This window comes from Vidua macroura, chromosome 9 (assembly GCF_024509145.1).
Source record: "Vidua macroura isolate BioBank_ID:100142 chromosome 9, ASM2450914v1, whole genome shotgun sequence".
Taxonomy (NCBI): Eukaryota; Metazoa; Chordata; class Aves; order Passeriformes; family Viduidae; genus Vidua; species Vidua macroura.
Genome location: NC_071579.1, coordinates 17,317,378 through 17,341,625, shown reverse-complemented (window position 1 = coordinate 17,341,625; position 24,248 = coordinate 17,317,378). Strand labels below are relative to the sequence as shown.

The 24,248-nt window shown below is 36.9% G+C and overlaps 1 protein-coding gene across 5 annotated transcripts; it reads right to left on the bottom strand.

Annotated features, from left to right (window-relative positions):
• Nucleotides 1–1,013: 1,013 nt before the first annotated feature.
• On the bottom strand, nt 1,014–23,177 carry KYAT3 (kynurenine aminotransferase 3). Of its 5 annotated transcripts, none has more exons than XM_053984846.1 (15): nt 23,043–23,091; nt 20,646–20,681; nt 18,653–18,744; nt 15,425–15,483; nt 14,074–14,218; nt 12,753–12,902; nt 11,451–11,537; nt 9,945–10,067; nt 9,733–9,853; nt 5,816–5,892; nt 4,944–5,033; nt 4,178–4,364; nt 3,089–3,162; nt 2,627–2,713; nt 1,014–1,306 (listed from the first exon to the last, which is right to left on the bottom strand). In XM_053984846.1, exons 3-15 carry the CDS (start codon nt 18,740–18,742, stop codon nt 1,244–1,246), a joined length of 1,353 nt encoding a protein of 450 aa, XP_053840821.1. In that variant the 5' UTR covers nt 18,743–18,744; nt 20,646–20,681; nt 23,043–23,091; the 3' UTR covers nt 1,014–1,243. The 5 variants fall into 5 exon arrangements, with proteins under 5 accessions (XP_053840821.1, XP_053840822.1, XP_053840820.1 ...); XM_053984847.1 differs by lacking the exon at nt 23,043–23,091 and adding an exon at nt 22,384–22,669; XM_053984845.1 differs by lacking the exon at nt 20,646–20,681 and having other exon boundaries at nt 23,043–23,177.
• Between the last annotated feature and the right edge of the window lie 1,071 nt (nt 23,178–24,248).

The following is a 24,248-nucleotide window of genomic DNA, read 5'->3' as shown; positions in this document are numbered from 1 at the left end:
CACTGGCAGAGCAGGAGACACAAAAAAGTCCTTGATTTAGGATAAATGCAACTTAGCAACAACCAAAACATCAGTGTGTTATCAATATTATTCCCATGCTGAATCCAAAACACAGCACTGTACCAGGTACTGAGAATAAAATTAATTCTATCCCATCTGAAACCAGGACAAACTGTGAGAAGAACATGGAAAGACCATGGAGGACATAGCACACAGCCTTAAAAAGTCACCTGGATTGCTTTTGATAGTGGAAAACCCATCCACAGATTAAAAGATTGCAGAAAGAAGTGAAAAAGGAGGAAGCTGTAAAGGAATTCTCCATATTGACTTCTTTTGAAACAAGTCCTTTATCTACTGTGCTTGAAGCCAAGCTAGTTGAGCTCCATAGAACAGCATTAGGCCCACCTCGATGGCCCCCTAGATCTACAGAGTTTGAAGTAAGTTTGGTGTTGACATTGCAAATGTTGTAACATGGAAAGAAACCTAATGACACAAATAATTACAGCACTGTACATCTGATTGTAAAGGAGCCTCTAAAGTAAAGTAAAAGTAAAGTTTTGCTTTGTAGATTCATCCATGTAATAAATACAAGGTAGCCATAAGTAAATAGAATGCCTATTCCAGATGCCACTTTTATAATTGTATTGAGGACTGAATACTTTCAGAACACCACACATGACTATTGTGGGGAATAAAATAGTAATTATGTAACTTAGCACTTTTCACTTTATTTAAACTGATGCAATTTCTGCAGACAGAGAAGGTAGGCAGGTATGTAGAGAGTCACTGCAATTATCTAATATGAGCCATGGGTCTTAATCTTTCTCTACTGCAGCTCATTGGTTTCACAAACTAAGGTGTTTCCAAGTCTCTCTCTAGTTCCCATACTATTTCATACCAAAAACACCTCCCCCTTTTTACTTGAAAGCTTTAAAACATCTATATAATTTATTTATTTTACACAGAATCCTATAAATCTTTTCTTTCAGTAAAAGAAATTAATCCCCTTGGAGTTTCTTTAAGAGAAAAGCAATTTATTTTAAAAAGTCTGAAAATAACCTCTGAGTTGCATTACACATATTTCAGTAAATCATTGCTTTAACTCCACAGCAGGTATCAGTAAAAAGTTACTTACAATGTCATATTAATTCTGTACTGTATGAAGTTATTTTTTCTTAAATTTCCAATTTAAAAAACCCTACTATTAGATAGTTATACTATATGGAAGAGTTAATAAGAAAAATCAGCCTGTCTGTTTATTCCAGTTCTTCAGGATCACTTCAGCTGCATCTAGTGTGCTGTCTTTCTGCAAAACAAGAAACAACACTATTACTGCAAGTATGGAGTTCCTGAAAAGAGTCAGCCATGATTGTATCATCTCAAATCAGTATTTGGTTGTTTCAGTTGCATCCTGTAAATATCTTTTCAGCCAGTTTTTCATTGACAGTTGTTAGCTACAAATCTGAATTATATAAAGAATTCAATGCTGATTCCTTGAAAATATTTATTAGATATATTTAAAAGATATCATCTCAGCATTCATTTTATCCCATTTAATGAAAGCAGTATTTACATAAATTCATGGCATTAATGCAGTGATGTAACTTAGCAGCTCTGGTTTGGAGACATGCTAGCACACTTTCCTAATCCCTGTGAGTACAGTTGGGATTTTTTAATCTCCTTGCAACCATGTTATGCTGCAAACTACTTAAACATAACCCCTCCAAATGGTGTAGCTTGGCTCCAGCCTGGTGAGTCATACAGGTAGTCTAACTTGAAACCATTAGTGCTGTTTATCACCCACAGGTACAACCAGTAACTGCATCCTGGTTGTTACTGGTTCAGTTTTTACCATAGACTTTACACCTCATCAAAAGAAGTAACACAAGGAGAAACTCCCCTTCATTACTGTTTCAGGCTAAGGCTTTGATCTTTGCACAGAACAGCTCAGGATTTGCACATGCTCCATTATGTTGACTCAGTTCTAGAACAATGGGGAAACATCTTAGGGCTTTGGGCTAGTCAAGTTTACATACCTGTCCCCAAAGTCTTTCAGCCTTTCAAGAACACACTTAACAAGGGGAAGAATATGTGCAAAGAAGGTGCTCACAAAATGGCAAAATTCAGCCAATTCACAAAAAAACATGTTTTCTTTTGTACTTTGGAGCGCATGTGAAACTGTGTATTTTCAGGCAAGCGAGCTAAATTTGAAGGTGACCTCTTCACTGTTTTTGCTGTTGGACATTGAATGGGCACGGGGCACACACTCTGTGTGTGTACAGTTATACTCTGCTCTGGATTATGGGTATCACATTAATTGATAGCTTACCTGTCTCAATAATTTTCACTGTCACCACTGGTCAAGAATGTTTTTAAAAATCAATACAATAAGCTTAAAAGGGCTACCCATCCAGTTATTTTCTGCCAGTTGCCCTTCCTAGCCATGCCACATACACTGATGGTGTAAAGGCAAAAAAAGACAATTGAAGATACTTTCTGCTGAATTTTACATCAAACTAAGTTTATGTTCCTAAAAGCTTTCAATACAAGAAATCCTGGGAAAAAATATAACAGTCAGTCTCTTGCAGATTCCTGTACTGCGTTGATTTTCAAGACAAATTTTTACCTTAATGAAGCAAAAACGTATGTATTTTTCAAACTGTTTCTTTGTCTCAAGACCACAGAATGCTGAAAGAGGAATTGCTGACAGCTTCTGAAATATAAAACAAATAGCATTTACTTATTTAAATGTGTATAAAAAATCTGGTTTAAGCATGACAATTTTACTGTTCTGTTTCTAGAACTCTCCCTCCCAACACATGAGGGAAAGATAAGGCAAAATATTTCAAAGGTACTTTTGTACAACTAACACTTAAGCATACTGAAAGAAAAGTGCTGGGATGTAGCACAAACCTACAGTGTACAATTTCAACATACTTAAAATATTTTAGTCACACTATTATCAGCAACACCAAATAATATTTTGAGTGGAACATCTCTACTACATTATTTAATAACTACAGTTGCACTGCTCTAGCTTTCAATAGAAAAGCATTTCTAAAACTAGAGTATGACTAAGACATCTTACCTTAGATGCTATCATCCACTTGACAAATTTATAATCATAAGGTTGTTTCTCATCTACATCAGAGAGATCCACATCTAAATGTAAAACAAATATGTTGTAAGATTTCCTAAACTCCAATGGAAAGGCATTCATTAACAGCATTTCATTACAGTTAATACTTAAGAATGAAGATATATGTGTTATTTTAATATATCATTTTAAAATTATACTCTAAGAAGAAAAATAGGCCAACATATTGAACCTTTCCCTTCTGATCTGAGCATTTTTTTCCATCCAAAGCAAATTCAGACATGTAGCTTGGAAGAAAGCCATGTAATACTCCAAGTAGTCCTGAAGTCTGGGGTACTGGGGGATCAGGGCTATGAAGGGTACTGAAGAGTGCATTTATTGCATGGACAGCAATAATCCTGAAAATGCAGTTTTCTCATCTGTGAAATCAGGTACCTACAACTTCCTGACACATGATTAAACTGTGATATCTTTCTGTGTTTAAACGTTTCTGTCTGAATGACAAATGCCATTTAGAACAGTTAGTGAAAAAATGTGGAACTAAAAAAACCATTCCCCTGTGAGAAGTCTTTCTCTAAAGCTACCATAGCCTGAATTTTCAAAAGGTTTGTAAATTTTGGTAGCATTTTACAGTGTTTAGAGGTCAAAATGCTTTGACCTCTAGAACCTTTAGGGTGTGACTTCAGATTAGGAAAAACAAAGAAATAAACAGAAAAAAGACCAGAAAGAAGAAAATACAAATGGTATGAATATAATGGTATATTATCCAGGTGCTTGGCTCTCAAACATTTTCATAATCATAGATGTTTTGAAAATAGGAATGTTTATCTACCTCCTTTATCCTCCCTAAAAACTTGTCAAAGCTTTGCAAAACATGGACAAGCTAGGATCACAAAGCTCATAAAATCTACCTTACCAGCTAAGGTGAAACTGAAAATGTCAATCCCAGTTAGTACTCCTCACAACATTATGCACACATATGTGTGCATATGAGATGAGAATATAGTTTAAAATCAAAGCTGAATTTTCTGATTAACCAAATTTACTTTCCATACGCTCTTTAATAAACTTTATACTGACTTAATGTGGAAACATCAACAATCATAAAGTATCCTCCATCTGGAATGACAGGCTTTAGTCCAGCCTCTTTCAGTAGCTGAGCCATCCGATCACGCTTGCTCTCCAGCTCTCGAGACAGGGAGTAAAAATAGCAGTCTGGGTCATCCATGCGCTTGTAGTCCATCCAAAATGCTTGTGCCAAAGCCTCCTGGAAACATAAGGTCCAAAGTACTCATTAAACACTCAGTAAACTCATAGACACTCCCACTTCCTGCTGAAATCACGTGGATTTTTTTTTTTTCAATCCTGGCCCATATTAAGCAAATCACCACACAAATTACACAAAATGCATCTGTAATCTGTTTGTTACTTTGTGCTTTAGTAACACCCAAAACACCCAATCTTTTGCTAGGCGCTAATCATATACAGAAGTCAGAGTCCTGGACACAAGGGTTTACAATCTGAAGTTAAATTTAATTGTTTGATAATAATGTACCAGAGAATACTAGACACTAGTAGACAGAACTTTCATTTATATTTTCTAGGAAACCATTAAGATTGTCATGTTTTATGCAAGAAGTAGTTTGTAGGTACAAGATGACAGAATCTGCAAGACTGATTTTTTTAAATGTTTCTGGTGAGCTGATCAAATTTGTTTACTCTTCTTACACCCTAAAATATGTATCTTGACAACTAAAAATTCATTGTTGTGATTACTCTTTTATTACATGAGGCCAACAGGTTTCTTACAGCAGAAAACAATCTCCTTTGCTCCATCTGTACCTACCTGTAATGGAGTTGGGCAAGTATATAGTGTATTTTGGTGAACAACTTGCAAATGCTTAATCAGGTACTCAGGACCAATGGACCAACCAAGCTAAGGGAGGAAAGCATGCATATATTACATTTAGGGGCAGTGGTGCTAGTAAAAGATAACAAATAGTAAAAATTAGCCAATGTCTCGAGTTTTTCTATTTTAAGAATTTGTTTTGATAAATTATTAAGAAAAAGCTGGTTTACACGAAGCTTCGCGTATGACACCTTTAAAAATGGTAGATTTGAGACAACAGTTATAGTTTCCCTTATCCCTATCTCTCATAGGATACTGAGCAAACTTATAACTCTTCATATAACAAGGGTTAGAAATCCAACTGAACATTTATTAGAAATGTTCTTTCTAATTGGTTTAGAACCTTTCCATCTCTTAAGCTCCTGTGTCAAAGCCAGTTTGAATATAAAACAAAAGCTCACTACTACATCATATATGCTGTGGTTCCCTTTGAACACAGGTGATGAAGAATTTAGTTGCTAAAAATAAAATTTTTTCCACTTTCTGATACATATTTAAAAGTCAAGATGGGAGAACTGGGAAGTTAAAATATCATAATATCCATGTTTTCTCCAAGAATCTTTACTGATTTTGAACAAATCATAGTGTGGTGGGTTTTTTAGTAATTTATGCTCACAAGAGTTAATCAATTAAGAGACAAGAAGATAATTAAGACATGGGTGTTAAAGACAGGTAATTGCTTCAACTGAATGGTGCTATCACATTTTAGAGTCATGAAGATTTGCCAGAAACTTTCAGAACACAGGTCATAAAAACAGGTGTTTTTAGAGTAATAAATGCATTCTGTCATTTATATTGATTCTTCTTACCTTCCAGCCAGTTACACTGTATGTTTTCCCAGCACTTCCTATAGTTACTGTTCTTTCCCACATACCTGGCAACGTAGCTGTACATAAAATAAAATTAATTTGGTACAGGTGCACTCACATATTCCATGTAATTTGAAGAACTGCACTGCCCCTAGCTCAGAGCTGTATGTTAATTGCAGCATCTTAAGCAAACAACAAGAATATTCTAAAATTGTAGCAATTGTAACAAATGAGAAAGGATATATGGGCCAGTGCATTTTAGCATGAAAAGAAGGTACGGATGAATGAAAGAAGAAAGAAGAGACAAAAAATAAGAGATAAATTTTGAAAACTACTTGTTACTTATCCTCAGCAAAAATGCACAATTATCCATAAGAAAAATATGATCTAAGGCTACCCATTCACCCCAGGACAGATTGTTTCTGATGCCTGGTAATAGTACTATACACAACATTAACTCAGGCACTGCAACCCACTTTGCTACAATTGTCCAGTTCAGTGTCACTGGCTGTCTCAGACATCAGAAAAAGAAAATAATTACCCAGAACCAAACAACAAAACACCAGAAAACTAGCAGAGTGAGTAAATAAATTATGCTGTATTGTACAATTTGAACAGGCCTGAGACTGACTGACAATAGCAGTTAGCTAAAATGTCTGCAAGAATTAAGGGACTCACAGAGGCCTGTCTCTGTCTTTGCAGTTGTATCTGACAGGATACCAAAATCCTTTGTTCCCTTTCCAAGCAGATAACAGAGCAAAGGTCTCTTCCAGTAGTTTGAATTCTTTTTTCTCTATACAGCTTCTGCAAAGCTCTACTTGGACTCTAACTTAATTAATTTCAAGAGAAACAGACAAATCCAGACTCACGTAAGTCTGAGACACAAAATCAGACAAGGCTGCAATTACAATAGTCACCAACATCTGACCACCTCATTTGCATACTAGAACCACTACCAGTGAATCTGTCAGTTGTTAAATCCCCTCTCTAGCAAGACCAATGAACAAAGATTTTCCAAATTAAACCCCTGAATTTCACAAGGAAGTTTTTGCAGCAGTTATCGGCATTAGATACAGTATAAGTCTTTCAGTTATTTGAAAACATGTATTGCAATTTTTTGAACAAACTTAACAAGAGAGACCAAAAAGCATGAAAGAAAGTGATTTTTCTATTAGCTTACCCATACTCATCTACTCTGTGACCTTGAAAAGAAAAAGTTGGAACAGATGTGTCTTCTACCAAGCTAGGCCAACAGTATAGATCACTTCCTAGAGGCACCCAAACTAGCTCTCACAGACTGCAAAAAGAATTGCCTTTCAAAGCTAATGGCCTCTAGCAAGCCTGTTTTGCCACATAGTCACAGGAATTCAACCTTGGAGATAGAATGTGACAGCATTTCAAACAATAGCAACAGTACAAGGGCACAGAGAAAGAAGCAGCTCCATTGCTTTTACAAACAAGTTTTAAATAGAGAGGGAAATTTCCCCATGCCACTTGGCAACCATATATGACATCATATGACACCATAACCAAGTCTGACTACAATTTAAAAACTAATGAAGTGCAACTAACATATAAGTTGCACTGGGATGGTACTCAGCTTATTGAGTGACTTGTTCAGAATCCTCAGTTATGAGGTGCAATCTCCAAATCTGTCAGTGCAACCCTAATCATTATGCAGAGGAAGTCCACGTTTTTACAGAAGTCAGATGATGGGAAACATGATGAAGTGTTATACGCTACAGAAAACTGCTTCAGTGCCAGCACAAAGACTGTACTAATTTTATGAGCTGTGGCTAGCAAGCCCTGCTAAATTGTATGAAGGAACAACTATCAGATCCTGTAAATTGATGTAATATCCATTTTGTATCTCCCACAAAAAAGTGTCTCTGCATTGGATAGAATATGTAGAGGTTATTATGGAAACACAAGAGTTTATAGAGAAATAACATACTCATTTTTATTGTATTATTTTTGTAGACTTAAAAGTAATAAGGAATATGAGAAACTTAAGTAAAAAAAGAGCAGAGTCTGTTTCTTTCACTGAAATAATGTTATTGTTTACAGTGTTACCCTGAAAATTCTAGAGTACTTTTAACAATAAAGTTAAAGATGATATCATGGGATCCGTTAAAGAATCTGTATCTAGTTGACTAACTTTCTGGGCTTTAATTTGCATTTTCTTTATACAGTACTTTTACATTTTATGTTAAATTACAGAATGCCTTTGGTTTGGGGCAATGTTTGGTTTGAAGCATTAAGATGCTAATGACAATGGAGATACTGCTTCTGAAGAATTCACCACCTGTCCATAAGATGAAGTGTAGCTGACAATGTGTTTGGACCTGCTGCTGTTGAAAGGAAAAGGGATTACCTTACACCACACTCAGAGATTTTGATTCTGAAGACAGCTTTGCATGAAATGCTAAGGCCATGAAACACCTGCTAAGCCCACGTAGAAATCTTTAATCCAACTGACTTCACTTTGCTGCTGGGACACGTGATCAATTACTGTTAGGTTACCTGTTAAGATGCAGTGACTCAGATTACTATCACATTAATGTACCCAAAATGTTCTCCTTCTTCCATGTCTGAAGGTCTTTGAGACAGTATCACTACCAAGGCAACCACAACAGCCATGGAATTAGGTCACCCTCAAACCAGACTCACAGCCTATGCATGGCCTATACAATCAATGTACTGCAGCTGGATGATCAGCAACTGTGCAGCTGAGCTAACAAGTATTGCAAGGACATTTAGATTTAATTTTCTTTCTATTACTTATAAGATTCAATTTTCACAATGATGTAGCCCCCACCAATGGATTTTATTGTCACTCTACAAATATGGAATTGAAGCCTAGAAGCAAAGTTATTCAGCATTCAACCAGTGGCAGAGCTAGGAAAAAAGGTAAGTCTTTTCATGTCCAATTTATATGTCTTGATTTCATTGTTTAATCTTAACTAGATGCCTCCATTGCACACGACTGAAATGTGCCTTCAATACAACAAGAAGTACATCAGAACAGGTAGTTCATGCAAGATGCTACCATCAGAAACAAAGTATCTGTACATATGAGAAGGAAGTTTTGGACTTTTCAAATACATCAGCAGAGCTAACCCAAGGCCACCAGACTAGAAATTTTCACAGAAATACATAGCTGTAGCATTATAGAACTGGCAAAGGAGTTCAGTAAACTAGGTTAAATTGTTAAATTGTTCTGAGGCAGTGGGAGTGATTCCACTAACTTCATTGAAACTTGGATCAAGTAAAACAGGAGGATCAGGAACCCGGCATCATTATTTGTTTTTCTGGTTTGTTCTTGCAATGGTGCTTTACCCCTGTAGCAACACTACCTGAAGATTTAACAGGCTTTCATACTGCACTTGCAGGACTTACTTCACTGAATTCAATGTCCAGTATTTAACCCTGTCTCCATCCTTTGGAGGGACAGTGCTCATGCACTATTTTTTAGTTTTTTATAATTAGTGGAGCAAAAATAAATGTGTTCCTCATTGTCTATGTCCCTTATTGATTATCTCTACAAAGCTTTGAGAAGGAAGTCCTAATTCCTGTTCCTTCTATTAGTTCTTCAGCAAAGCACTGTCTAATACACATACAGTAACAGCAGCTATACTTGTCATGACCAACAAAATAACTGAATAAGGATGGCAAATTCATATGATCATAACTGACTTACAAGCATCAGCCTCACTGGTTTCTATTCTGAAAATTCTATTTGGAAATTATTCTTTAAAATAATTTTTAGAAGAAAGAGGGCTCTCCTTCTTAGAGCCTAAACATTGAAAAATTTCAAAGCCTGAAGTACGAGCTTCTTCCAGCAAGCATTATCCTTGGGAGGCAAGTTCACAGCATCATTCCACAATCACTTCAAAGATGCCACAAAAAATCAGTACCTATTTTAATGTGTTTATTCCCTTTATACACCAGCCATTCATACACCTCATCGCTGATGCACAGGGTGTCATGTTTAATACAGAGATCAGCTATTACTTGGAGCTCTTCTAGGGTAAAAACCTGGGATACAGAAAAAGTAAAGGAAAAGGCATTAATCACAGTATTTAAGACATTCTTTGAAATTAAAGTGGGGTTAAAGCAGGACTCTTACCTTGCCTATTGGGTTATGTGGGGTATTCAGAATAATTGCTTTTGTTTTGGAATTAAATTTATTTGCAAGTTCAGCAGGATCTAAGACCCAATCAGCACTAGATGCAGAGTTTCCATCATTTTTCTAAAAAAACAAAACAAACAAACAAAAAAAAACCACAAAAAACAAAACCACAATAATTTTATCCGTGACTTTAATACATGTTGCAGCCTAAAAAGTGCTGCTTAACTTACCACCCTCAAATACTTTCATAACCATATGTGACAACCTATCCAATCTGTCTTGCTCACCTAAGAGAAGGTAGTTCTAGGAACAGGCAAACTATTATGACAGTGACTGTCCTGGCCACTGCCTGTCTTAAGCCCCTGCAGGAATTGGTTTCCAGGATCTTGTTGCACACATGCTGATTATTACAGTGTGTAATGCAGAAAGCCCAGTCGCATGGCAGGAGAGTTTACAGACTTGCCAGACAGTAGAGCAAGTGTGTGCTTGCTTGACTGAAAAGACTGATCACCACTGGGGATTCAAGGTCTTTTCCTCCTCCTTAAACTAATGAAGATGACCAAAGAGCTAAAAATCTGCACTACTGAGTCTTTGGAGCTTATATAATACACAAGTATCCCTGAGGTATTACAAATGGTTAAGAAGTTTGGGCCAGTTGGTACAGAGAACACAGAGCATGGCCACACTACCCTTGTGACACCTGCAATGACTGGGAGAGGGCCAGACCGAAAACAAGGGTGTGAAACAGAAAATGCTTGGACGTGCCCCATGATTCGAAACATCCCTAGAAGATGGACTTCCAGAGGAATAGTCTCACCTACTCCCACTGCAGTCCTGGAGGTTTTGTCACTCTGTGTTGTTCTGATTTCATGGCGTTGCCCAAAGGGCCCCTCAGCCCTTCCCATGCAAGGCTGCCAGTTGCACACGGCACAGTTGGCAGACAGAACAATCCTTGCAAGCTGTGGGCATAATGCCAGCAGTACTTGTTTGACAATTAACCCATAGCCTATTTAACTATAAAGGAAGCAGTAATTCTTGTATGTATAGCAAATACATCTACTACATGATCAGTCCTTATTTAGCAAGCATATTTTGGAAAAGAAACTGAATTCTGTCATTGTAGGAATTGCTGCAGGGATCAGGAATCAAACCTTTTGAAAACCAGCTGACAGAGAAATTGCACTGATACGTGAATCCCCCTTCCATAATTTGCACTGAAAACTGAAGAAAGTAGTTTTAATCAGCTTTCAGAATGTACAAATTAAAGCAAATATGACACATTGTCGCACCTTCTCCAACACTAATAAATTATTCTATCTCTTTTGGATTACCATTGTCTCAGACTTACATTCTAGCAATCTATCTCATTTTTATGTAATTTGATATTACAAAAAACGATACAGGAAAGCATCATATAGGTGCTTTCATATAGGTGTTCATCAAGCTGTATTGAATATGGATGAGAAACTTTATATAATTAGTAATTTTTAAAAAGTTACTCACACATCTTAGTGGGATAAAAACAGGCTTTGCACCCGCCATCTTTACCATTGGCTCATAACAGTCATAAAATGGCTCTATTATTATTACCTGAAATGACAATCATCAGTATCAGAAACAAAGAGTTTACCATGCATGATACCATCATATTTATACATTTGCCTTGGTGCCATAACTTGATCATGTTTCTGGCACTCCAGGTTTAATGTTATAACATTGCAGAATATTCCTCCTTTTAGAGTACAACACAATAATGCCCTCAGGCTAAGCACCACTCATTTTTGACAAAACACAGAGGCTGTTTTTCTAGTTACACATTACAACTATTGAGTTATAATCATAAGAATGTTTGAGTTCTACACACAGATTTGAAGGCACAAGGCAAAGATGCAAAGATGGGAAACAGCAGTGGCAAATTACTGAACCACAGCAGAGCTGCTCTAATTATGCCCATGAAATTCCAGGATTTCCAAGTATCTAGAAATCTCAGAAGAACAGTTAAGTCTTCAAATTTTATCCGACAAAAATTCTCAGGTAAAGAAAGAGGAAAAACTCAAGAAAAACTGCACAGAGGCTAGACAATAGGAAAACAAAACAAACAAAAAACCTACCAAAAGCAAAGGCTTATAGAACTAGTCCAAACAAAAGAGAAGTGACTATCAGAGCAATAGAAAAGCAAGATGAGAATACAATATACAAGTGAAACAAATGAAACACTGAAAGCAAAATACATGACAACACAAAAAAAGTTTTGTCCACTATGGAAAAAATATTCCTGTAAAATGACTTTTTATATCATTGTCAAAAAGGCAGACATCAGTAATAGTGAAGAGCTGAGTCACCACAACTACCACGGTACCTAACATGCTTTTTTACTACCTACGCTGCCACCGTGCAATGGCCCTAAACAGAGCCTGATACACAATGGTTACCCAAACACCAACAATTCTTTGTGCCACCCTTAGTTGTCTGTTGCAGACAACATCCCACATGTTTTCTCAAATAAGAAATCAGTGTGTATTGTGTCACCTAACAGTAACAGTGATAAAGAAACTGCCACAGATACCCTAAGCATCAAAAAGGGTGCTTTTAATAAATTGATGAGTGGTAGGAAGACATCCAAAGGACAGTCTCCTAATTGCAGCTTCTGAAATCATAAGTCAGATGTACAACAGTAAAAAAATCAAACCAATAGGGACAGAAAGAAGCCCCAACATTAACTTATATTTAGAAGTAGACAAATAAGAAAAAGAGAAAGATTCTCATGTCTGCGAATATATGTGAATATTTCCAGTAAAAACTTACTTCATCTCCCTCTTCAATAAGTGCCTGTATTGTACTAAAGAGAGATCCATAAGCTCCCACAGTCACCAGGATATCTGTGAGAGGATCAATCTTTCTTCCACAAACTTTCTCATAGACTTGAGACAAGGCTTTCACCAGTGATGGATGTCCCTGTTCAAAACAAAAAAAAAAGGAACTGATCACAGTGTGCCTGACAATGTATAAAGCCTGCATTTGTTTTTTTTTTTCTACATGTATTAAACTATTACATTTTGAAATAGAAAAATACAACATTAGCCCTCAGTGTTAATGGCTGTTAAAAGGTAGCAGGGTTTAAACTTTTTGCACACTAGGAAAGAAAAGTGTTTTCAATTTATTTGTATCTACTTGGAAATTCTTTTTCTATCTGGTGCCTTTTAATTTCTTTCATATTATCACATCTCAGAGTAGGTCCAGATAGCCTATAGTCTAGCTAGGACAAGAGACAGAAGGAGAGAAGGGAATACTCTGACATCAATTCACCCTCACCTCCTTTTGAGTCTCTTTCAGCTCCTTCTGTTTCCTTTCTTATCTTTCAACTAAAAGTATTTGGTGCAAGGAAAATCTTTTTATTATATTTATATATTGCTGATAAATAGCACTTCATAAATAGCACTTTGATCAAAGTATTTATTCATATAGTAACATCCCAAATCTCAGAGTACCATTCACCGTTTGTGTCCCCTCCAGGGACATGGCAGTTAACATACTCTTCTCAAAATGTGCAAATAAAAAGAAAACAAACATGAAACAAAGAGCATATACAACACAGAAATAAGAAAGCACAATTCCGCTTATTCAGGAAAACTGCAGGATTCCTACTTCAAAAATATTTTTTCTTTTGGGATGCCAGGTAGAAATAGAAAACAGCTCCTTGAGAAAATGCAACTATGTAACAAAAATCCTCTCAAATATTGAACATTATATCTTGATACACAAGGCATTAAATCATGAACCCTTCAAGTGGTACCAAGTATTTCTTTCTCATTCTCCCATTGTACTGTTTGATTCATGTTCCCATTGACCAAAGTCAGAGGTAAATGTATAACCTACATTCTTTAAACTGAATCAACTCCTCAGAGACAGTCTATGCCAGACTTGCTCTACCATTCTGCTCTTGCTAAAGGATTCTGCCTCAAAGAAGCCTATACAAAGGAAGTTCATTAGTAATAGACAAGGCTACTAGATGAACTTAATTTGGGACATAAGACTGTGATCTATAGATAAAACTAATTTAAAGTCAATTTTTTCCCTGTGGCACATTTTCCACTGAACTTGGGTCCTGGAGTTCCACAATACTTACAAAGCCTCGGGTGTACTGGTTCAGTCTGTCAACTGCTGCTACCTTTGCCAGCTCTTCTTTAACATAGCTGGGAGGGGATATATCAGGAAGGCCTTGACCCAGATTAACAATTGAGGGATCTGCTGCCACTTTTGTAAATTCAACCCTGGAGGGAAAAACATCTTAAAGTTAACATACCAGATAAAACTATCTTTTTATTCATTAACACTAGAAGGCAAAATGGAAGTATTTCAGTTTGCCAAATTTACAGCAATGGGAACACTTTTAAGTAGAATGGAGAGCTGAGGGCTGAAATAATGTAAGTGATCACAGGAGTCAGAGGGCACCCAAGAAAAGGTTGATGTTCTGCATCCATAGAATTACTTTGCTGGCAGAATTGTGCTCAGATGTGCAGATATACAAACAGATATACAGTTACTCTGGATATATGCAGAAATTGAATAACAGGACATTAAATATCTTAAAGATTAAATTCAGTCAATTGAAGGTGTTATTTAAACTACCCAGTCACCTCAGAGTGCTATAGTTTTTTAAAGTAATTTTAGGCAACAGACTGTTTCAGGCTGCCTTAATTAATTGTTTCTAAAAGCCTGCAGGCTATTAGAACAATTTTTCCTTCCTTCCTTCACAGGTCAGCTTTACATTTTACTCCTTCCTCCATACTGAAATGTCAACAAGATTTAAAAAACTAAACACAACAACCTTCTCCCCATCATAACCCTCCCCACATAGCATCACAGTCCTGTCAAAAATGAATACAAATTGCTAAAAATTAGCTTGAGGCTGAATAATCAAAACACCTTGTGTATATGTACACACAACTAATGCATCACATACATACAACTAAGTTAAGACCAAAACAGTCTTTTTCACCAACTAAGAAAATTCCATATTTATCAGTGATGGCAATATTGCTTTAAGACTAATTTAATACCTAGAAAAAGATGCATTAAAAATAATGAGCTAAATTATAAAACAAGTATAATGGCTTTTAAAAAAAAATCTGACTTGTTTGGTAAACATAAATCAGGTGTAATTGAAACACATTATTCAACAGAATTAACATTTAAATTTGAAAATCAGCTATACTACCATGCCCATGAGTTATATTTGTCTCACATGGTTTAGTAGATGAAGAAAAGCCTAAGCCTAATATTTAAAGCTCAAAAATAACAATTAATCATACCTTTAATTGAATTTAATTCACTGCTTCTAAACAGGTGCCGAATGTATTCCAGCAGAGACAGCAACTGCCATGTACCTTATTATTACCAATAATTATCTTTTTGGAAAGAAAATACATCAGCCAAGGACATTTTCTGAAATTTGCAGATATTTTCCTCTTACTTACCACACATTGCTATCAAGGCCTTCAATTCGTTTTGTATTTTTGTGTCTGAAGGGCATTGTCTGCAAGATCAAAACGTACAGACAGAAGGGTTTTGTTAAGAAAGACAAAGTATGATATTGTCGGATTCAGCATGAAAACCCTCATTCATGCTTTCTCAAATAAACCACTGCCAGCTGAATTCGGTAGTTACACAGAATTAGAGACATGTTTTTTCATTAAAGCTTCCATAATAGCTTGAATTCAGACAAACAAGAAAATACACAAAAACGTCCTAAATTCTCATTCATCATTATCTAAATCCACTAAACCTTCAGCAAGGATGGAGGAGGGGCATAATTTAGCTCAATAGCTTTAAAAGATGACCTTAAAAGAAAATAATTAATGTACATACTTTCTTTTTCTTTTCTACAATATGCTAACAGCTTAAAGACTATGCTATTTCTACTCCAATTCCTGCTCAATCCAGTTTGGAAAGTATGCATTTGCAACGTAATTTTATTTGTTAAATTGATGGGTAAGAAGAAAATAGCAAAGACATTTCCTATTTTCATTCAGATTTTTTAAGCTTTAAATATCTACCTTAGAGCACAGCAAAACCAAATCAGAATATGTTTTTTTCTGTGTATTCAGACCTTAAATTAAGGAATTGGAAAACTTCTGTAAAATAGGTGTATAATAACTACTCTATATGGAGGCAGAGAAAAACCTACTGATAGTTGTGATATTTATAAGCTAAAAATGGAAAGAAAGTTAGGAAAAATAAACACAAATTTATTTCTATGCACAAACAAAAAAGGTGCAAGTTCATCTCTATCTTTGCAAACTAGCTTGATACCAGAGAAAACATTACATATAAATTACATAGTCCCTCAGCATTCCAGACACTCCTGTTTCTTTGAGTCATGCTACAGATTTTTAGTTACTTTTACCACTGCCAGCTATTGATATTACCAGAAAGATTCAAAAACCATATTCTCAGCACATCTGAGATGAAAATGTCTGCATTACCACTACAGTCAAGTTTCCACTTTGAATCCATAGAAATGACTCCTAGAAGACACAGTATGCAATGCTTGCACTCAACCTGCTTACAGTAATGAAGCCATCTCATATGTTGTGATATGAAGAATGGGAAGCTATAAAATTAAACAGAATCTTCTCTGCTCCTATGTCTTGTCAACAGATCTGATTCTGACCTTCTTGTGTGACACGAACACAAGAGGAATCAAACACAGAACACTTTTTAGTTGTCCTCAGGAAGAAATCCTTTAAGATCACTAGACAGTTCAAGTCAGATTTCTTAACACAGAACAAGAGGGAGTTAAGGGAGAGTCCTGACTAGGTAATCTGTATTGCATTCATTTAAAAACACACATATATCTTAGAAGATTAATCCAATTTTACGGTGTACATTTTGGTAAATATGATTAATGTTCAGCTGTACTTTAAAAATACAAACAACACAGGTAATACTTACAGTAAGACACACGTCTTTTTTTACATGCTAGGCTACTTCTTGTAGAGGGAGGAATAAGACTTACCTCAAATCCTGCTAATTAACAATGACAATTCTTTATGCTGCCATAAGTAAATTTGTTCCATGCACTGCCTCTCCTTAAATTGTTTCAATTTGCTAAAAAGCTAAAGGCTTATCAACTGCAGGACTTTGATAATTAACTATAATTTAAATCTTAACTGCATTGAGTCAGCTTCCCTAGCTAAAAAAGTATTGACAATAAAATAAGCCTTCACCTTACTGTTCCATACTATACAAGTTTAAATATATTTAACAATTCAAGTCTTTTTATTTCTTTCTTTCTTTCTTATCTTGGAACTTGTTTTAAAACAGAATAGCAGGACTTGCATTAGTTTTCAGGTTTTCACAGATTCTGATTACAGTGGTGTTCAGGTCAATCTTACTACTTTGGGGAAGCCAACTAATTAAGTGAGATTTTAAAATGAAACCTTCCTTGGTGTTCTTTTTTCCAGAAGGTCGTGACAAATCTTAAAAATCTTTTTCCTTTCAGCCCAGTTATGTCATCACCTGATAATTTCCAATCCATTTTCAGGTGCAGGGCTAGGATTTCCAGGAGTCAAAAATGGGTGTTAAGCAGGAGACCCAGGTCTTCATCAAGCTCTAACTGACCTCCTACTTTCCCTAACACTTTCTAACAAGGGAAGCACCTGATAGAAAGCCAGGTGCTGCTTGTATTTATCTTTTTTTTCTTAATTCAGAGAAACTTGTAATGAAATTGAATGTCAGTAAGTTTAATAGTGTTGAAAGCAGACACTCTGACATGGTACATAAATAAATTGTAGAATACACTGTCAAAAGCTACAACTTAAGTCAAGATCTTAAGAAAATTAAAAATTTTTTAAAAACAGAAAAACAACCAGTATTAAATTTGAGGACATTTAATGTGACTATCCAACTCAATTAAATAGAATAGAAATACATACAGCATATGAAAAACTGACTCAGGCAAAGGCTGACCTACAAAGTGGCTTGCACACTAAAAGAAACTTCTCATATGGGCAAAATATGTTGCAACTTTCCAGTATAATGACTCAAGCGTCTATTTTGAAGGATCTGTCATTGCCTTAGTTGACCCAATTTGTTGACTAGATGACTGGGAACACAATTTACATTCCAGTGTTCTATATGGAATGCAGAGTGCCATCTCCAGCTGCCTGCCATGTTGCAAAACTGTTTTCTCTCAACATAACTGGAGGCCTTAAAATGAATTTACACAATCTTATAAGCAGTTAAGCTGGGAAATGGCAAAGATTCTATATAAAATTAAGGTACTTATAGATCCCTTGTTGTTGCAGCATCAAGAAGCAACATTACTGTCATATCATTAAAAGGAAAACTGAGATAAAAATAAATAAATTGTCTTACCAAAAGCCTGTGATAAAGCTGAGATTGAACCTGTCCCCTGTATCTCAGGCTTCTCTCTAAAAGCTAGGGAGTCTTTCGGGTGTGATATGTGCTAGATGTGACTTTAAAGACTGAAAAGGATACACAAAGCAATAATCACCAAATTCTGTTATGCTAGTCTGGTGAATATTTGACTGATTCAAATACCTTATTTTGTTTTTTATCTATAACAAGAAATAAACCACAGCTAAAGCATATATATTTACAACATTGCAAAATTACTGCATCTCTAAAACATTGCATGAAATATGAAATAGTTTTCTCTATGGAGCTGAAGGAATACTTACTGCAGAGGTGGAATGTTTGATGGATTTGGAAAGCAAATCTGTTCTTAGCTTAATGCCACAGCAACAGAAGTTTCGTGAAGCAAGAAACATGCCTGCATAATAAATAAGTGACCTGAAAAACCTTACAGATTCTAAGGAGTTCCTACACATCACTAAGCAATTTTAAGATAAGATCATCTCCTCTTTCCCCCAGTGATTTTGTTTCAATTAAGTAAGTGCCACTAAATTATTACCTTGTCACAGATGTAAGCATAGAGGATGAAACTCTCTTAAGTGACAGGGCTGAAAAAATGTTTCTGAGTGTCATCTCAAAGGAAGGTTTCCTTTATATGACAACATTGATCTTATTTTCTTTGAATAATAGCTAAGACTAAATGCAATTCAAGCTTCAAAGTCTCTGTTAGAATTCTTGTGCAAATGTGTTTGTGTAATAAAAATTGCTATTAAAATTGCTAATATACAATAGAAAAATGGCCCAATTTTTTAAAAGTTACACATCTTTAAAACTTGTCTCCATTTCCAAGTGTTTCAAATCAGGTATGCTGAAATCAGGATAATTAAGATGACCAGTCACAATGGCAAGGGAGACCTAGGAACATTATGTAACTACAATAAGTTTTGTCACAGTGACTTGGCAAACATTAAATATCTCCCACAGCTGAAAAGAGCTAGAACAGAGACTTTGTGTAGAGTAACATCTTTCACAGACTGGAGAAAATGAAAATCAAAAAAGAAGTAAGAACTGGTACTTCATGCAACTATTTCCAGAGGATACTATAAAACATATATATTAGATTACATTGCACAATGACTGAAATGTGTTAGACACACGTAACCTACAAATCTAATGTAAGAAACACAGTAGCCACAGCAGTATAATTATTAACTTTGTTTTCCATCATTTAGTCATTAAAGGGTATATAACTTCTGTTTCCCCCGACTTTGCTACCTGAGAAGGGGAAGAGAACAAAAAAAGAAGAAGCTATACTATTGGTATTAGAATCAAAGGAATGCCATTGCCTCTTAAAACGATACCATGCAAGCCTCATGAACAGAAAGAAAAAAGGTAAATCAATAGCACAGTAAAATATGATGTCTTCATTAAGAAGAATGCTTTTAGTCCAACAAGAAAGTATCTTTTACACTTATTAACTAATAGAAAAGGCCAGTCAAAGATGCCTCAATACGTAAGTTTTAAAAGTATGCTGATTTTGCCTTTTTCTTACTGCTGTGCTACAAACTCACTCTCACTTCTGAACTTAGGGTCTTTCTCACACAGTACTGAGTTGTGGCTAACTCAATTAGACCTTCAAAATAGCCCCATAATCCCATTGCATTTGGCAATCTGTAAGTAAACAACTGATGTTCATTTACAAGAAGAAACTCTGCTAGTCTGAGGATTAAAAAAAGTAAACAGCAAGAAAGTCTTTGACACTACTCAGCAGATACTCTGAAAGACACAGAAGAAACACATGTGCTTAAAAAAGACCAGAAAATCCATTTTAAGTGATTTCTAATAATACCACTTAGCATATTCAAGGTTATCTTTGGGAATAACTATGCAAAAACAAAAAGATTATGAAGGTCTCTATTGCTCTCCTTGTTTAAGGTTACAAAAACTATTTGTGTAACATACTGATGCTATCTTAAAACATGACCATGGCATTGGTGCTATTCCCCAGGGTAAGACCAAAGACAGCATAACTCTTGCAGCCCACTGTGAACACTTGCAGTAGTTAGTGCAGAGAGACAAACATGCATACACAAGTCTCTGAAAAATAAAATCTTTGCCTGTTTCATTTTGTATTGAGAAATAGAAAAATTAAACAAAAAACGTGCAAGCCTTACATGCAGAACTAACTTTCAAGTAAGAAAAACTACTGACAGCTGTAAATAGTTCCAGCATTAGTGCCATGGTGCACCAAAAAACAGAACCATTATTTGACATGAGGCAATCACACAAACCCAGCACACTGCATGAGCAGCAACACACCTGTGTAACTGTGATGTGGTCAATCTCTGCAAGTGCCTAAAATACATGAAGAAAAAATTATATCCCCCTTTAATACCACAGAAATGTAGAAACTGTGAAAACTTTATGAGGAACATAATGGAAACGACTTTGCTGAACAGCCTCAGTAAGAACAGGCACTGGCATGTAACACTTCTCCCACTGTTTCTATCTTTGTGACACTTTTCCAGTGAAAACTGAACAGCATTTGTTCAGACTCAAGAGACAAGACTACTGGACACTAAATGAAAAAGTCTCCTAGAAAGTATTTTTACGACTTCTTTCATTTCTAAAAATGTCTCTTTACTCATCTCTAACTGAGTACCTTCACTTAGACTTCGAAGATGTAAAGAGAAAGGCCTCCTTAATATAACCAGATACTCTCCCACACACTGATCTTAAAAAAAAAAAAAAAAAAGCAAGGCCTACTCCTACTCTTTTACTCTTTTTTTCTAAACACATTCCCAGTATAATTTATATGACATGTTAAGACATACCACAGGCTCAAGAGAATTATTTCCTGTTATTTTTAAAATGAATGCACTCTCATTTATTACCCCTGTACGTGTTTTAGCACAGCCAAGTATGTGTAAGGCACATCAATCGGATGGTTTATATTATCCTAAACTGAGTTTTTATCATTGGGATACAAAGTTTCTTCCAGATCAGGGGAGTTACACAATGCCAGGTAGCTACAGAAGTACTGCAAACCCCATTTCAACTCTCTTCAAGATCTGTAAGGTTCTTCAAACACTGAAAATGCACTGATCTTTGTGGGGGAATTAAAAGGTAATATTAATTTCTTGCTTAGTCTTATTAATGTTTCTTTTTTCAATCTTGGAGTCAGACATCAGCATTTTGGCCAAGAGTCATGTCTGCTAAACCCAGAAATTAAATTAGGAATTCTTTTCATCCCATTCTAATTCTCTGAAGCATTCATGTAGTCAGTCCTCCTGGAATTCGGGCTTGCATATCCATAGAGAAAACAGGAAAATTAACATGTTAGAGGAAAAGGGATAACAAATGACTACTCCTACAGCTTTCTATATTTTTAGGGGAGTGAGAAGCAAACAAGGCTACCAGAAAGATCAGTGCAGTAAATGTTTTTTAGTGGGACTGGTAGCAACATTCTGGTTGCTAATTGGGCTGAAATTCAGGTTTGGTACTTAAACTAGACTGGAAGATACAATTTAACTTGGTCGTGGGAAATAGATGAATACATCTGTGTACTAAGAATCATTTAGTTCATGCTGTGCTTTTTAATTGTTCCAGCATAGATAAAATCTTTGAGTTGTAGGCTCTTCTGCTCCCTTCAGAGCTGCCCAACCTCTTGGTCATACAGTACCCTGACACTGGGATGCTGCTGAACCTCTGGGGCATTTTTAAAAAGTTACAATTTTGTAATTAATTCATTTTTCTCCTTTGAAACAAAAGGCCAAATGCTACTGTTCCTTCATTTCTAAGCTTCAGTTATTCCATCTCTAAAAAAAAAAAAACACATCACAGAGCTTGAACGACACTTGGTCAGACCCCTTAAGCTGCTGCATTTTTTCAGGTAACAAATAGCTTCATTTTACTGTGGAGCCTCAGTGACAAACATTACCACAAACACTGAAAGCCTGTCTGCCACCACAGTAATATCATAATGTAAATATAATCCCTGTTATATTTGTGCTGGGCTTAATATTTTTTGGATAGGAAAATCTGGAAAATGTTATACCTCAGCTAAATGCTGTCAAGTCTTCGAAAGACTGTCTCTTCTTATTGTCTAGAGGATGAAGGTGCCATCTTACCAGTGGAGGGCTCCCCAGGACTTTTTTTCCTACCATCTATATGCAATAGATGGCTTAATGAGCCAAGAGAACTGTTGCCAAAATCACTGTACTCAGGGAAGTTGGGCAAAGGCACTGAACTTAAAACCTTCTGTATGAGATAGATTCATCATAGTAGTCAACATTTTGTCATTTCTTCTTTCATAATCAAATGGAGCAAACTGTGTGCGGAGAAATGAATTTTACCATACGGATTAAGGAGCGGGATGAGGTTGTGGGTTTTTTTCTCTACTTTTTTTTTTTTCCCCTCGTAGAGCATCTCTACCATGTAGTCACACTGTGTTGCACTTACGATCCCACCCACACGTGTTTGCAACCTGCAGCACGGGGTTGGGGAGGCCGGAACCTGCCGGGCACCAACGCCGCCCGCCCTCACCCACAGGCCCCTCGGTCACAGCCGGGGCTCCCCGGGCCCGGCCCGGCCGCTCTGCGGGACAACAAGCGCGGCCACCCCGAGCTCGGGCTGGGAGCCGCCTCCCCCGCGGGCGCTCGGCAGAGAGAGGCCCGAGGGCAGCGCCTCCGCCCCGGCCGGCGCCGCCACACTCACCACCCCGACACCGCCTCCGCCTCCGCCGGCCGCCGCGATCGCTCCCGACGGGGCGGGGCCCGGGCCGCCCGTCCCGCCGCCCTGAGGGGCGGAGAGCGCCCATCCCTCCCGTTCCTCCAGTCCGAGGGCCGGAGAGCGCCCGTCCCGCCCGTCCTGCCGCCCTGAGAGCGCCCATCCCTCCCGTTCCTGCAGTCCGAGGGCCGGAGAGCGCCCATCCCTCCCGTTCCTGCAGTCCGAGGGCCGGAGAGCGCCCATCCCTCCCGTTCCTGCAGTCCGAGGGCCGGAGAGCGCCCATCCCTCCCGTTCCTGCAGTCCGAGGGCCGGGTCCGCCCGTCCCGCCCGTCCCGCCTGCTGAGGGCGAGAGGACTTCGCGCAGTGCGGAGCAGCAACGGGGCAGAACCAAGGCTTAGAAATGTCTCTCCCCGGTACTTTATGGAGCTACACACACACACATGTACGTAGCATCTCCCAAGTATCATAAAACTTGGCGCTCTCTTGGGAAAGCTGAGCTAAATGGTTGCCTTTGTTGGGCTTTGGCCTTTCTGGATGGAATAAAGTGTCAAAATCGTAAAAAAAAAAATCTCATGCCTAAGTTAACCACTTATAAGGAAAAGAATGAGATTTCCAGATTTCTTAAGGTATTTAATAAACTAACAGAATCGGCATTTTTAAGGTTCCCCTTCACAATCAGGACAGAGACTTACTCAACTTGTAAATTAAAAAGTTCCCTTTAATCAACCTATCATCATCACCAAATCTGATTATTCAGTTAGAAAAATGTATATATTTGCAATGTCTTTACAGCCTACTTTTCCTGCTCTTAGAAATCTTTATAAAACTGGTTTGCCTTAATATCAACACCTTTGTACTGATTGTTTACATCATTGTACATCACTGTTTAAGAGAAAGGCCATACAACTCCAATTAATTTTTTATTTAAGTCCCATTGTGATTCTGCAGAGCTGAAAGAGCCACAGGCTCAGATTTTACAAGGGCCTGGCATGACATAGTGTTAAATACATTTCTTGTTCAAAAATGTCCAATAATACAGAGAAATATTTTTGAAAAAACTGTACAAGCCAGTGAGTCTAGCAGGTCTTCATTGTTTCCTTTTAATGTGGATACTAGAAAGTTCTCTGATGTGTCAGTAAGAATCACAAAGATAACAATTACAGGCAGAATGCAGATACAAAATGGGATGTATAC